The sequence below is a fragment of the Bubalus kerabau genome, chromosome 13 (genome assembly GCF_029407905.1).
Source record: "Bubalus kerabau isolate K-KA32 ecotype Philippines breed swamp buffalo chromosome 13, PCC_UOA_SB_1v2, whole genome shotgun sequence".
NCBI classification, from domain to species: domain Eukaryota; kingdom Metazoa; phylum Chordata; class Mammalia; order Artiodactyla; family Bovidae; genus Bubalus; species Bubalus kerabau.
This window is the reverse complement of record NC_073636.1, coordinates 57,490,343-57,503,765: the sequence shown is the minus strand read 5'-3', so window position 1 is coordinate 57,503,765 and position 13,423 is coordinate 57,490,343. Positions and strand designations below refer to the sequence as shown.

The 13,423-nt window shown below is 52.0% G+C and overlaps 1 protein-coding gene across 2 annotated transcripts in view; it reads left to right on the top strand.

Moving 5' to 3' along the window:
* The first annotated feature begins 4,289 nt into the window (after positions 1–4,289).
* Positions 4,290–13,423, top strand: part of PHACTR3 (phosphatase and actin regulator 3) — a 218,385-nt gene continuing 209,251 nt past the window's right edge. The window contains exon 1 of one of the 2 annotated variants that reach the window (XM_055544564.1): positions 4,290–4,446. In XM_055544564.1, the coding sequence (XP_055400539.1) occupies positions 4,338–4,446 (109 nt within the window). In that variant the 5' untranslated portion in view covers positions 4,290–4,337. Of the gene's footprint in view, positions 4,447–5,487; positions 5,612–13,423 lie in introns of those variants that run through there. The other variant, XM_055544565.1, reaches the window with a different exon arrangement.

Below are 13,423 nucleotides of genomic sequence, written 5' to 3'. Positions count from 1 at the left end.
GGACTCTCGTGAGCTCATGCATCCCCTTTCTGATCCAGCCTGATGCTCTTGGACTTTGGCCCCTTGGAGCTGAGTGAGTGGACTCCAGTGTGGGGCTGGACGGCTGGGCCAAGTGGATGTCCATTTGTTGTGGCTGGAGGGAGCCCCAGCTGCCCCGCCCCTCGTAGCCCTGGCCTGTCCCACCCCCCATCAGCAGGGCCTCCTGCTGCCCCTCCTCTGTTCCATGGTCCAGTCACATTCACGGACATTCCGGGCCCTTCCATTGCTACAGTCTGTGGGAGGTCCTAGGGTGTCTGTCCACTTTACCAGGAAGGGGCTGTTGCGGGGCACCTACTGCCAGCCTGCTGGGACTCTGGTCTAAATCAGTACACCTGTGGGCCCTTGTGGACGGGAGATGCTGCACACAGGACTGGCCTTAATGGGCCTTCAGGGGCCTGGGAGAGGGCTGCTGGGGCCTTAGGACTCTGGGTTCCTCACAGGGCCTGACTAGCCTATATTCAGCCTCAGAACTGCCTACAAGTAACGTGGTCCGTGGCCAGGAGCATGGGTCCTGGACCCCAGCTCCCAGGCTTGAGCCTGGTCATCCAGGCATTAGCCGTGGGGCCTCAGTAACCTCTGTGAGCTTCCGTTTCCTGATTTGTAAGAGGGGATAAGTCATAATCTCTTCTTTGGATTGTTGTAAAGATTAACTGGGATAAAGTGTTTAGCACGGCTGGCAGTAGGAAGTGTTCCATAAATGTGAATGATCGTCATGCTTTCCCCCACCACCCTGTCACATGCTCTCCTGAAAGAAACTGCTCAGCCCCCGAGAGATCAGAGACCCATCCCCAGACCACAGCAGCTGGTACGGGGCATGTGCTGGCCCCAGATGAGGCTGGTCAGCTGCACTCCCTGTTGTGCAGGTTGAGTAAGACCCTGCAGTCCTGTCCTGTGGTCTGGCGTGATGTCACCTGCAAAGAGATGCGAGGTGTTGAAGACACTGGTCTATGGACAGGCAGGGGAGCCCAGGAGCTGAGAGGGTGGGAGAGGGAGGAACAGAGGACAGAAAGAGGGCTGGAAGGACTGGGAGGTGGGGAGGGAGGAGAGAGAAGTGTATTGAGAGAGGGAGACCTGTCCTAGTACCTTTAATTTTTTTTTAAATGACAGCTTTACTATTTCACTGTCAAGTCCCATCAACAATATACAAAGCTTGCAATTTCCCTACATCCTCACCAACCCTTGCCATTTATTTTTATCTCATGGTAGCCATCCTAATGGGTAAGAAGTGATGTCTCATTATAGATTTGGTTTGTATTTCCCTGATGATGCTGAACACCTTTTCATGTGCTTACTGGCCATTGTAAATCTTCTTTGAAGAAATGTTTATTTAGTGAAATACTTTGCCCATTTTTAAATTAGGTTGTTTGGTTTTGGTTTTGAATATTAGGAGTTCTCTATGGGTTCTGAATATTAACCCCTTACCAGATGTATAATTTGGAAATATTTTTCTCCCATTCTGTGGATTTCCCAAAGTATACTTTTGACTTGTGATTATGTTAAACACCTGTCTACTTACTCTCTCTTTCTAATGACTTCTTTCCCACAAAGGATGAAGTGGAAAGGAGACTGCAGGGAGTGTGACTGTAAATTCTAACCCTACCTGGATCTGCCTTCAGGCAAAGCTGGATCCAGATGCTCAGCCCCAGCACCTCTGGAATCCTCCCCCTTCTATGTCTTTTCAATTTTGAAGCATGTGATGGCTCTAAGAATCCCTGATCCCAGAATCAGGGCCAGTGGATTAAAAGGGTTTCTCTCCCCACCCACTGAAAGTCTCAAGAGTATGCCTCCCTGAACAAACTTTCCTGATCATCGAGGTCAGATGGATAGACTATGCTGATTGGTCAGACTGGGTCATGAGCCCACCCCTGGCATTTGGGAGGGAGGGAACTTGGCTCTACCAGCCTTGGGGAGGAAGCTGCCCAGAGGCAAATGGACTTTTTTTTCTTTTGACTAGCCTAGAAAGACAGAGGCTGCAAAACATATGCTCACTGACCCTGAGTGGGCCTTGGAAGGCAGTGACTAGGATCAACACCTGTCTCCTAGAAGACCAGCCCAGTGGGGACGGAGCAGGTATGTGGGTATCTGATGGCACAATGCCCAACAGAAAGTGAAAGTGAAAGTGAAGTCGCTCAGTCATGTCGACTCTTTGTGACCCCATGGACTATAGAGCCTGCTAGGATTCTCCATCCATGGGATTCTTCAGGCAAAAATACTGAAGTGGGTTGCTATTTCCTTCTCCAGGGGATCTTTCTGACACAGGACTCGAACCCAGGCCTCCCACACTGCAGGCAGACTCTTTACCGTTGAGCCACCAAGTGCCCAACAGAAGGTGCACTCTATGCTGCGAGCATGGACACAGGAGAACCAAGTGCATAGGGAGGAGAAGCAGGGAGGCTGAAGAGCAAAGGCAGGGCTTAGACTGAGTCTTATAGAGTGAGTAGGAGTTCATCAGGGCATGCCCAAGTGGGCATGGCGGAGAGCAAGGGCACTGAGATGTCAACTGGGAGTTGAATCCTGATGCTTTCTCGTCCTAACTTCCTAGGGAAAGTTCCTTCATTTCTCTAAGACTCAGTTTCCTCCTCTAAAAATAGGGAGTGATTATTGTGCTCTCTTACAAGAGCTAGTAGATGAAGCGATAGATGTGACAAGGTCTCAGCTCTCCTGGAACTTGTATTTTCTCATCTGTAAAGTGGGGAATTGATGTTTCCAAACTGTGGTGCTGGAGAAGACTCTTGAGAGTCCCATGGACAGCAAGGAGATCAAACCAGTAGATCCTAAAGAAAATCAATCCTGAATATTCAGTGGAAGGACTGATGCTGAAACTGAAGCTCCAATATTTTGGCTACCTGATTCGAAGAGCCAACTCATTGGAAAAGACCCAGATGCTGGGAAAGATTGAAGGCAGGAGGAGAAGGGGATGACAGAGGTTGAGACTGTTGGATGGCATCACTGACTCAATGGACATAAGTTTAAGCAAACTCTGGGAGATAGTGAAGGACAGGGAAGCCTGGCATGCTGCAGTCCACGGGGTCACAAAGAGTCGGACACAACTTAGCGACTGAACAACAACAGAAGTGGAGATAGTAACTGCGCAAGGGTTTGTCATAAAGAGCAAATGAATATATGACTATACATCACGGTGCCACATACTGTTAGCTGGTAACTGTTATTATTCTCACAAAGTTCTGAAGATGAGAGTGAGTTGTCTTCCAGTGGGGGAGATGCTGGAAGCAGCCAGTTGTGTGTGTTCCAGGGAGGATGCAAATGGGTGGGACTGCTGGCTCCATCCAGGTGCCCGCAACTGTATTCAACATCCCTGTGGCTGTGGACCAGGCTTTCCTTTTTGCTGCCTACCCTTCTGCATCTGTTAAATGGACCTGTTCATGTTTGCTGCTGGGCCTGAATAGGAGGACCTCTGAGGCCCTGAGCAGAGCTGCATGTGGAAAGCTCTCAGTGATGGGGATGGGGTAGAGGTGACCACCTTTGGGGCTCTCAGGACCTATGCCTGTTACACTGAGTGAGTCAGTCTGATGGCTTTGGCTCTGACGCGGTCCCTGAGCCCATTTCAGGCCAGAGACCCTACCTCACAGGCAGCCTCCACCACAAAGTGAGCAGGGCATCCTTCGCTTCTTGGGTCTGAAGGCTCCCAGGTGCTTGAGAGTGGAGAAAGGGTTGTGATGGGAGAAGAGCTAAGAGGGCCTTGGGAAGGGGGCCTGGGCACTTAGTTCTCATCAAGCTAAATAGTTATGTTTTATTTTATTAAGAAATATATGTTGTTATTACCTTTTTAATGAGAAGCTCATTCTGCATTTCACAGCAGTTACACCAAAGGCGGCCAAGGTGCCGCCCACATCCGGAGGGTCAGGCCCGGGTGCAGAGCTAGGCTCACTCTCATCTTTCACCTTCCCAAGCCTGTGAACAATGGGACTCAGAGAGGTCAAGCGACTCGGCCAGCGTCGCACAGCAGCTCAACTGGGCAACCTCTTTACAAGGTAATTAAGCGGGCGGTCCACCTCCGGCCCGGCTCTCCTTTTAACGTGTCCAGAGCGTCCTGACACTGAGGTCCAGCATCCCGGGCTGCGGAGCGCGAGGGGTCCCTAGATCAAGGTCACGGCGGCGCTCCGGTGAGGTGGAGAGGCTGGCCTCGCGTGGCGGCCCCGCCCCCGGCCCCGCCCCCGGCCCTCCTGCAGCCCCGGCCTCGCCCCGCCCCCGCCCCGCCCCCGGCCCTCCCGCAGCCCCGGGCTCTGCGCGGCGCTGAGCTGACCCGTGGACGCCTCCCGGAGCTGCCCTCCGGTGGGATGCGCGGCCGGGGCGGGGGGCGCGCCCGCTGGCCGGCGCCAGTGCGCTCGCTGCTGCGCGCCTTCGGGGCCCGGGACGCCGCCGCCACCGCTCGAGGCCCGGCGCAAGGTAAGCGCGCGGCGCGAGGGGCGGGCATGGGGCTGGGGGCCGACGGGCCGGGAGCCTGCGTCCTGCCCTTGACCGCTGCGGGGTGTCTCGGATATCCGCTGCGCCCCCAGCACAGAGGTGGCGCCTCCTGGCTCAGGCTGTCCCGGCAGCCAAGGCGGGCGACTCCGTTCCCAAGCAACAAGGACAGGCAGTGGGCGCAGTGGTCCAGAGCCCTGCTGGGGTCGGCGGTCCCGGGATGAGAACGCTTCTGTGGTGGCTGCGTGACCCTGTGCTTACGGCACTGGACTTCACTGTGCCTCAGTTTCCGCGTCTGTGAGATGGGGTGCGATCCAACACTTAAGTCTTGGGGCAGTAGCTGGGATCACGTAAGTAGCGCTTGCCACCCGGTGAGAGTTCCACACGTGTTCATTGTCCCCCCAGGGAGGATCGCGGGCCTCCCTCCACCTGTGCAGGCAGGCGCTGCCAGGGCCCCTGCGGATAGACACCTGCTCCTGGAGCCGGTCCAGCCGCGTTAAAGGGACAGGATCTCTGGAGAGGAGCTAAGGAAGCTGGAAGCGGTGCGGGCTCCCCCTGGGCCAGGGGAGAGGACCTGGGAGTGGACAGAGGATTAGATCTCCCCTTGAGGGGGCCAAAGAGCTTTGCCTGGATCCCGTGGAGGTTGGTATAGTTGGTGACTAGGCTGAACACTGGGGCAGCCCAAAGAGAGTTAGTCCAGTGTTCGAATTCTCTGGGGAATCCAACCCTAGGCCTGCCCCTTAGAATCTCCTGGAATCTGTATTTTTAAGCAGTGCCCCAGGTGATTTCAGGCCGGTCTGGGAACTCTGGATTAGAAACACCAGTGGTTCTCAACAGGGGGGGTGTCCCCCAAAGCATCTTGTGGGAGAGAAGCCTGGGATGCTGCCAAACATCCTGTGACTTTCGGGAAGCTCCCCTCTACCCAACACCCCCCTCACCGGAAAAGAAAGAAAAAGAATGCCCAGGACCAGGGCAACCATGCGGAGGTTGGGGAACTCTTAAGATACCTGGAGTTATAGGATCGGGAAGGATGGGATTCTGAGGTTGTTGGGACCAGCAGGTGTCATTTGAGAGCCTGTTACATGCCAGACCCTCTGCGGTGCCCTGAAGATGAGAGGCCCACACAGAAACTCGGGGGCACCTCCGTGTGGTGAGTGGAGCCCCATCTAGGCGTTGGACGGCCCTTCTGTTGACTCCACCCAGCATTAGTATCAAGCGCCTGCTAACGGGAGACCTTGTGCAGAGCCCCGGGGTAAGGTGGTGAACGAGAGGGGGCGCACTCACCCTCTAGTGGGGTAGAAAGTGGCCTCACCCCGTGGCTGCACAAGGGGAGTGTCGGCACACTGCGCCAGTGTCAGCTTCCTCCCCTGGAAGCAGCGCCCCCGCAGCCCGTGCAATACTTTGGCACTGAGTTTGTAGCGAAGCATTTTGGGGTCAGATTTTGAGAGCGGACCTTTCACATCCTGACCTTCAGCTTGGCAGCGTATTCAGAGCTGCCACAAGTGTATGACCTGCCTGTGGACATGATGCAATTCCTGCCCCACATGCTCATTTCAGTTGTTTGGCATTTTTAAAATAGTTCTATGGCTTCTGCCCGGGCCTTGAAGGATGCTGGGCTCAGCCGCTGCTAACCCACTTTCACCAAGGAGAAAGCCAACTGAGAGACGGCCCGCAGATGTTTGTATTAATCGCTGAAAATGGCTCAGGCGCTGACCTATATGCTGGGGATGCGGCAGAGCAGGGGGTCAACTCCCTGCCCTCAGGGAGCTTTGATTCTGGTGAGGGGAGCCCAATCTGTCTGCAGAGAAGTGTTAGAAGACCGGGGTGGCGAGGGAGGGTCTTAAAGGGGGATGTTTGGCTGCAGACCTGAATGGGGAGAAGCAGGAGCCATGTGAGGAGAGGGGTTGAGAGCATTTTCAGCAGGAGGAAAGGCAGTGGCCCTGCATGGAGTTGGCTTGGTGGAGTTGGGGGCCAGAAGAAGCTCATGAGGCTGGAGACCCCAGGCGAGGGGAGATGAGGACCCGTGCCTGGCCAAGGCTGGTAGGCCCTGGACCTATTGCTGAGCGGTGGGGGTTCCACGTGTGCAATCTGAGGCCCTCGGTGTGCTTTAGCCTCAGAAATGGCATGACCAGCCGGTGGTGTCCTGTGGCACCAGGCTCCTGGTGGGGAGGGGCCACCTGCAGTTGAAGGGAGGACAGTGGTGGTGGAAGTGCGCAGCACAGGGGCTGGGGCCCATGGGACCTGCTGAAGCCTTGGGGGTCTGAAATCCAGGATCACCATAGGTTTTGTGTCTTAAGCCTGGTGGGTGGGGGTTCCATCTATGAAGCTGTGGTAGGCTTGGTGAAGGAGTGGGGAAACTGGTCAGGGGGTGAGGGGTTTGGGGAGAGGAGGCCACGTCCACTTGGACAGGCTTGTTGACGTCTTCAAGGATGTGCCAAGTAGGCCTCTGCCTGTCTGAATCTGGAGCTGGGGTGGGCGGGCAGCCTGCAGCCTCCCATCTGAGAGTCCCTGGTATGGGGCTGAGGCTTTGGGTTTCACTGTTGCCTTTCTCTGTTGGTCCAACTGCCAAGTTTCAGAGCGAGGTTCCAGAGACCAGGGTACAGCTAGGCTGTGTGCCCACCACTCTGGGCATTCTGATGGCTGGACCTTGACGGAGGGTTCTTTCACCTCTGGAACCGGGAGAATTTGTCGGGCTGCCACCTGTAGCTCTACCCTTTCAGTCTCTGCAGCTGCTTCCCAGAGCTTGCTTGGGGCAGGTCCTTACTCCCAACCCTGATGGGCTCTTGGACTATTTCTGTGGCCAGCGTGAATTTAGGAACAAATATTCTTCTGGACTTCAAAGTTGATTTGGAAGCCCTGACTCATACTAGGATATTTCTGCACCAAATTAGTTTTTTTTTTTTTTAAATTTTTGAAGGGAAAGGAGTGATTGATGAGAGCATGGCATGTCCCAGCTGGTGTTCATTACAGGCTGTGGCTTTAGGGGCTGCAGGAGGCAATTGGAAATGCAATGTGCCATCTCCCAGGCTTAGACAAGGGCTCAGAATTAGGAGACTGAGCTGCTCAACTCTTCTGAAATTGTCAGGATGACTCCCTGTCCTTTGGAGGCTTTCCTGCTAGCAAGTGACAAGCAATTCAGGAAGTTGGAGATTCAAAGTCGGGTGACCTCATAGCTTCAACTAGTGTCCCCTTGCCTGTCTGGGGCTCAGGCTGGGTCACACCACTTGCCCTTGGGAATGGGGGTGGGGGGCTGCATGGGCCAGTCCCAGGCAAGGATGGAGCCTTGCATCCCTTCAGTAGCCAGACCTGAGACCCCTCTTCCCCCAACCCCAAGAAAATCAGGAAGGGGCACCCTTTCCAGGGCCCGAGAGCGGGCTCTTATCTAAAACTCGGAAATGAATTGTCCGAGGAGGCACATGTGTTGATAAAGCAAGAGACTTTATTGGGAAGGGGTGCCTGAGCAGAGAGCAGCAGGATGAGGGAACCCAGGAGCACGGCTCCACCATGTGGCTCACAGTCTCAGGTTTTATGGTGATGGGGTTAGTTCCTGGGTTGTCTCTGGCCAGTCACTCTGACTCAGGGTCCTTCCTGGTGGTGAACACATTGCTCAGCCAAGGTGGATTCCAGCAAGGAGGATTCTGGGAGGTTGGTAGGATGTACAGACTGGCAAATCCTCTCTGCTTTTCCAAATTCTTATGGTTGATGGTAGCTTGTTGGTTCCACGTTCTTTACCAGGACCTCCTACTGTTAGGATAGCTCATACAAGTGGTTATTCTCTTGCCTGGCCAGGTTCCAGTCAGTGTTTCCCCTAACGGGATGACAGCGGGAGGAGAGTTGGTGCTGGGTGTTGCAAACCCCAGCATGTTTCCAGTGCCCCACCCCCAGCAATATGCGAAGCCCACACCTGTGTGCACCTGACCCGAGAGTCCCCCCTCCTCCCAGCATCTGGATCATCCTCCAGCCTCAGTCGTCTCTCTCGTGACAGGTGTGCACTGGGAGGCGAAGGCAGGGTTTGCCACCTCCAGGCAGCAGTGGAAGACCCTGTGACGGTCTGGCCAAGCTCTTCCCTCCCCTCCTGTCCCCTGCCCCGCGGCATTCTCCTGCCACGTATTCTGCATCCAGGCAAAGTGGTCCTCACCCCCTTAAGGACGGCGGATGAGCTTGGCCAGATTAATTGGTCTATGGCTCCATTTTTGGTTGAAGGGAAATGAGTGATCCTCAGGTTTTAGAATGGGTCTGTCTGTAGCTGGTAAATACTTGTCAGATGAACGCCTGAGGTGTTGTTCTAGGCGGGCAACAGGTTTCTTTGCAGAAAAAAATTATATATAATTACTCTAGTATTTCATGAATGGGCTTCCCAGTTGGTGCAGTGGTAAAGAACCTGCCTGCAGTGCAGGAGGCCCGAGTTTGATCCCTGGATTGGGAAGATCCGCTGGAGGAGGAAATGGCAACTCACTCTAATATTCTTGCCTGGAGAATTCCATGGAGAGAGGAGCCTGATGGGTTATAGTCCATGGGGTCGCAAACTTTCTCCAAGTGGGAAGTGAAAGTGACTCCTTCCTCTCCTTCCTGGGAGAGACCCCCTGTTACCATGAATCTTTTCCCACCAGACTGTCTTCATGTGTGTGTGGGGGGGGGTCTTGATAGAAACTGTACAGAATGGTTTCCTGTACGTGTTTTAAAGAGATGGTGTCTGAATACAGCCGTCTTGTTCTGAAACTTACTGTTTTCATTCAGCAGCATGTCTGGGAGGTTTATCTGGGTTCGTAGAGTCTTCCTATTTGATTTAGAATATTCCACCATTTGCGACCTTTCTGTGGCTGCTGCCCGTGGAGGGCGTCCTCAGTCCCTCTTGTTACAGGCTGTGTCTCTGAGCATCCTCTTCGTGCACTTATACACGAGTTTGTCTTGAGGGCTTGTTCTAAGGTGTGGAATTTCTGAGCCTGTTGTAAATTTCTCTTGGTTTAGCAACATTTTTTCCCCAGAGTGGCTGTATCACTCCCAACTGCAGTGTCTGAAAAGTTCTCTTGTTCAATTTCTTAAATATTGTCAGTCCCACAGCAGAAGAGGGGGATTTTCTTGGTTTCATTTGTATTTTCTCAATTTCTGGAGAAGGTTTTTCTTATGTTAATTGGCCATGTGGATTCACTTTTTGTGAATTGCTTCTTTTCTGTGGGGTTGTTAGTTTCTTTTTGTAATTGGTGTCTTGAGAGCTCTGTGTGTATTCTGGGTTCTAATCTTCTGCTTGCTTGCAGAGATTTTTGCTCTCCCTGTGGCTTGGCTTTTAATTCTGTTTATTGTGTCTTTGGTCGAGTAGAAGTTTTAGTTTGCTCTTTAAAGGTATAATTGACATATAACATGTACATTTTAGGTAGATGATATAATAATTCACTGTATATATTGCAAAATGACCACCACAATGAGTCTGGTTAGTGTTCATTATGATAAATAGTTATAATTTGTGTGTGTGTGTGTATGTGTCATGAGAATGTTTACAATCTGCTTTCTTAGCAACTTTCAAACCTATAATATACTTCTGTCACCACCAAGCTGTACATTTCACCTGCATGTTTTCAGCTTTGACGTAGTCAAGCTCATTAAGCTTTTTCTTTACGTCTTTGCCCTTTGTGTCTTCTTCAAGAAGTCTCTTTCTGCCTCAAATTTAGAGTGAATGTCTTGTCCCAGTTTGCCCAGGGTGGTCCTGGTTTTAGCGCTGAAACTCCCATGTCCTGAGAACCGCTGAGTCCTGGGCAAACCAGGACAACTGACTCATGAACACCTCCACCCGTTTCCTTTTGACGAGTTATAGCTTTTTCCTTTACATTTGTTTCTAATCTGCTATACATCCGTGAATAGTATGAGGTAGAATACAGATTTTTTTTATATTGAAGTATAGTTGACTGACAATGTTGTGTTTGTTTCAGGTATACAGCTAAGTGACTCAGTTACACATGTAAATAGATGGATATATTTCAGATACTTTTCCATTTTCCAATATTACAAGATATTAACTATAGTTGCCTGTGCTATATGTAGGTCCTTGCTTTTCGTATATTTTATATATAGTAGTGTATATCTATTAATTCCAAATTCTTGATTTATTTCTCCTGAATACAGATTTTTAATAGGAATTTCAGGAGTCAAAATGTTTAACTCAGGGAGTCATTGGTTCTGATGGAAAGGTCCAGGCATGTGTTAGCAGAGAAGGAAAGGTGGCCTGCGGGAGGGGAGTGGACATGTGACCCCAAGGCAGCCTGTGTCTCCTGAACCTTAAACTGAAGCAGGTTTGGGGCAAGAATTTGCTTTCTGATTCGATAACTTATATGGTTTTATTGATATGATCAATACTTCATTTTGCATTTAAGAAACCCCTTTTACCCAGAGAACCTCCCTGGTGGCTCAGATCATAAAGAATCTGCCTTCAGTGTAGGAGACCTGGGTTCAAGACTTGGATTGGGGAGATCCCCTGGAGAAGGAAGTGACAACCCACTGCAGTATTCTTGCCTGGAGAATTCCATGGCCAGAAGAGCCTGGCAGGCTACAGTCCATGGGGTTGCAAAAAGTCAGATATGACTGAGCAACTAACGCTTTCACTTTTACCCAGAAACACCAGCCCACAGGGTTAGGTGTTTGGAGAATCCTAGGTGCCCTTCCTTGCTGCTCAGCTGCTGTTGAAGGCTGAACTTGCCCTGCCGCCCGACCCCAGAAGGAGCCCCTCCCTGTGTACCCGCACAGACATGCATCTCAAGACTTAAACCCAGGGCACTGGGTCCCCTCCTCCGTTTGGGCTTCATTAAGGCAACCTGCTGCCTTTGGGATTTCTACTGAATACAGTTGCAGTTTATTTTGAGGAGGAGCAGTAGCAGCAGTGTATACCCTTTGCACAAAACTCCTCCCAGCTGGGCTTGGGTATTCGCTGGGGCTGTGGTGACCAGAGGGGCCTGCAGCCCCTGGAGACCCCATACCACAGCCCTCTGTCCACTCCCTTGTTAGCGCTCCATCCTCCGGGGCCAGTGTGTACTGGTCCTGCAGCGATCTGCTCACTCACTGCTCTGGGCACACCTGTGGTCACGTGTCCATTCTCCTCCTGCAGGCCACCTTTCCTTCTCTGCACACACGTGACAGGTGGGCTTCCTGAGTGCCTGGACAGCAGGTGGGGCCTGGGAAATCCTGCCTTGTCTCAGCCCCTGGAGAGAGCTGCCCTTGGGCTCTAGAAGCTTCTTCCTTTGGGCAGCATCTGGTCTTACATGAAGCCTCTGGTTTCTCCCCAGAGGAGACCCGTTTTTGCAGAAAAATCCCCCAGTTTGACATTGATTTCCCTCCAGAGTTATAGGAAGCAGCTCACAGCATCTCTATTTGAGTCTGCCCTGTTTTTCTGAAAGCACATCGTATTTCTAGGCTGTTTCCAATTATTAACACACCCTTGCTGTAGCAAACTTAAAACAGGTGAGTGGAGGCCCGCCTGGGCCCTCTCCTCCAATACTGACCCCTTGTATTTTGTATAGGTACAGACAGGCACCCTTGGCAGTCACCTCCTTCCCACCCTCCTAATTTATTACACTTACTCCTAATTTAGAAGCTCCTATCAAAGCGTCTGCCTCACCTGCTTCCCTGTCCATCTGTGTCCCATTCTGTCGCCAGCAGGTCTCCTGGAAGCCAGGCAGGCACCCTGCTGCCTGCACTGTGTGCGTTTGGATGGTGGGGGTCACTGCCGCTGCCCCGCAGGGCAAGGACCAGAAATAGACCCTGCCCACGATGAGGTTTCTGGTACGAGTGAAGGACTGCCTCTCTTTCCACTTAAGAGTGTCCCGAACATCTGTGTGAAGAGAATGTTATCTTTCATCTGTGGCCACATTTCTTTTAATTCTTATGCACTCAGATACTGAGGATGTTGGCATGGGTGAGGCTTGTTGCAAATTTCTATTTTTATTTTAATCGCTTTTCTGTCTGGGCTTTTTCCTATGAAAAAGTGAGTGTCTGACTCTTTGTGACCCCATGCACTGTAGCCCACCAGGCCCCTCTGTCTATGGAATTCTCCAGGCAAGAATATTGGAGTGGGTTGCCTTTCTCTTCTCCAGAGGATCTTCCAATCCAGGGATCAAACCCAGGTCTCCTGCATCGTAGGCAGATTCTTTACCATCTGAACCACCAGGGAAGCCCCCTTTTCCCTATAAGCCACAGTAAAAACTCATGGTAAATTAGCTTCAATATTTTACCTCTTGGTTAAACATTGGGATGATAAAAATTAAGAGGGGGTATTTTTTCATTTATGGAACAGAATGATTTCTAACTTGGAGAATTATGGTGAAAGTGACAAATATTTGGTAACAGTCATTTGCATTGGGTCTGCGTGGGAGTTACCACGATGGGAGAGGCCAGGTTGAAATCTCCTTTGTGGGAATGGAGATGATCCAGCAGCCAGGGCCAGACCTGTCCTTAGCTCTTCCCCTTTGTCTGCATGTCTCTATGGGAGGCGTGAGCCCACTTGACAGATGAGGAAAACCAAGGCTCAGAAAGATGGAGTAAGTAGCCCAACGTCGCACAGCTGCTGGGGCTGCACCTGAATGTGGGTGGTCAGCTTTGGCAGCCTCTGGATTCTTAGCCTTTGCTCTCCTGCCTCAGAATTTATGTTCTCTGCCTTTTATCCTGGAAGACAAGGCTAGTTCTTGGTGCCTCTTGGGTGAGTCCTTTCTGGAGTCCCCAACTTTGGCTGTACCTGGGAGATGCCTGATTTGGAAACAAGGTGGCTGGTGGGAGGAGAGAGCCCTGCCCCTCAGGTGGATGTCTGTGCCCCGTAGGTGGGATAGGGTGGTTCTCTCTCCTAGTCCCCCGGCATGGGTCATACCCTTCATTTGAGTCTTGGGTTGACCTTGGATGTGCGCACATCCCTCTTTGCAGATGGTCTGTGTGGGGTCACCCAGGGCTGTGCAGCAGTGGGAGAAGGACCCTTGGAGAGCTGCAC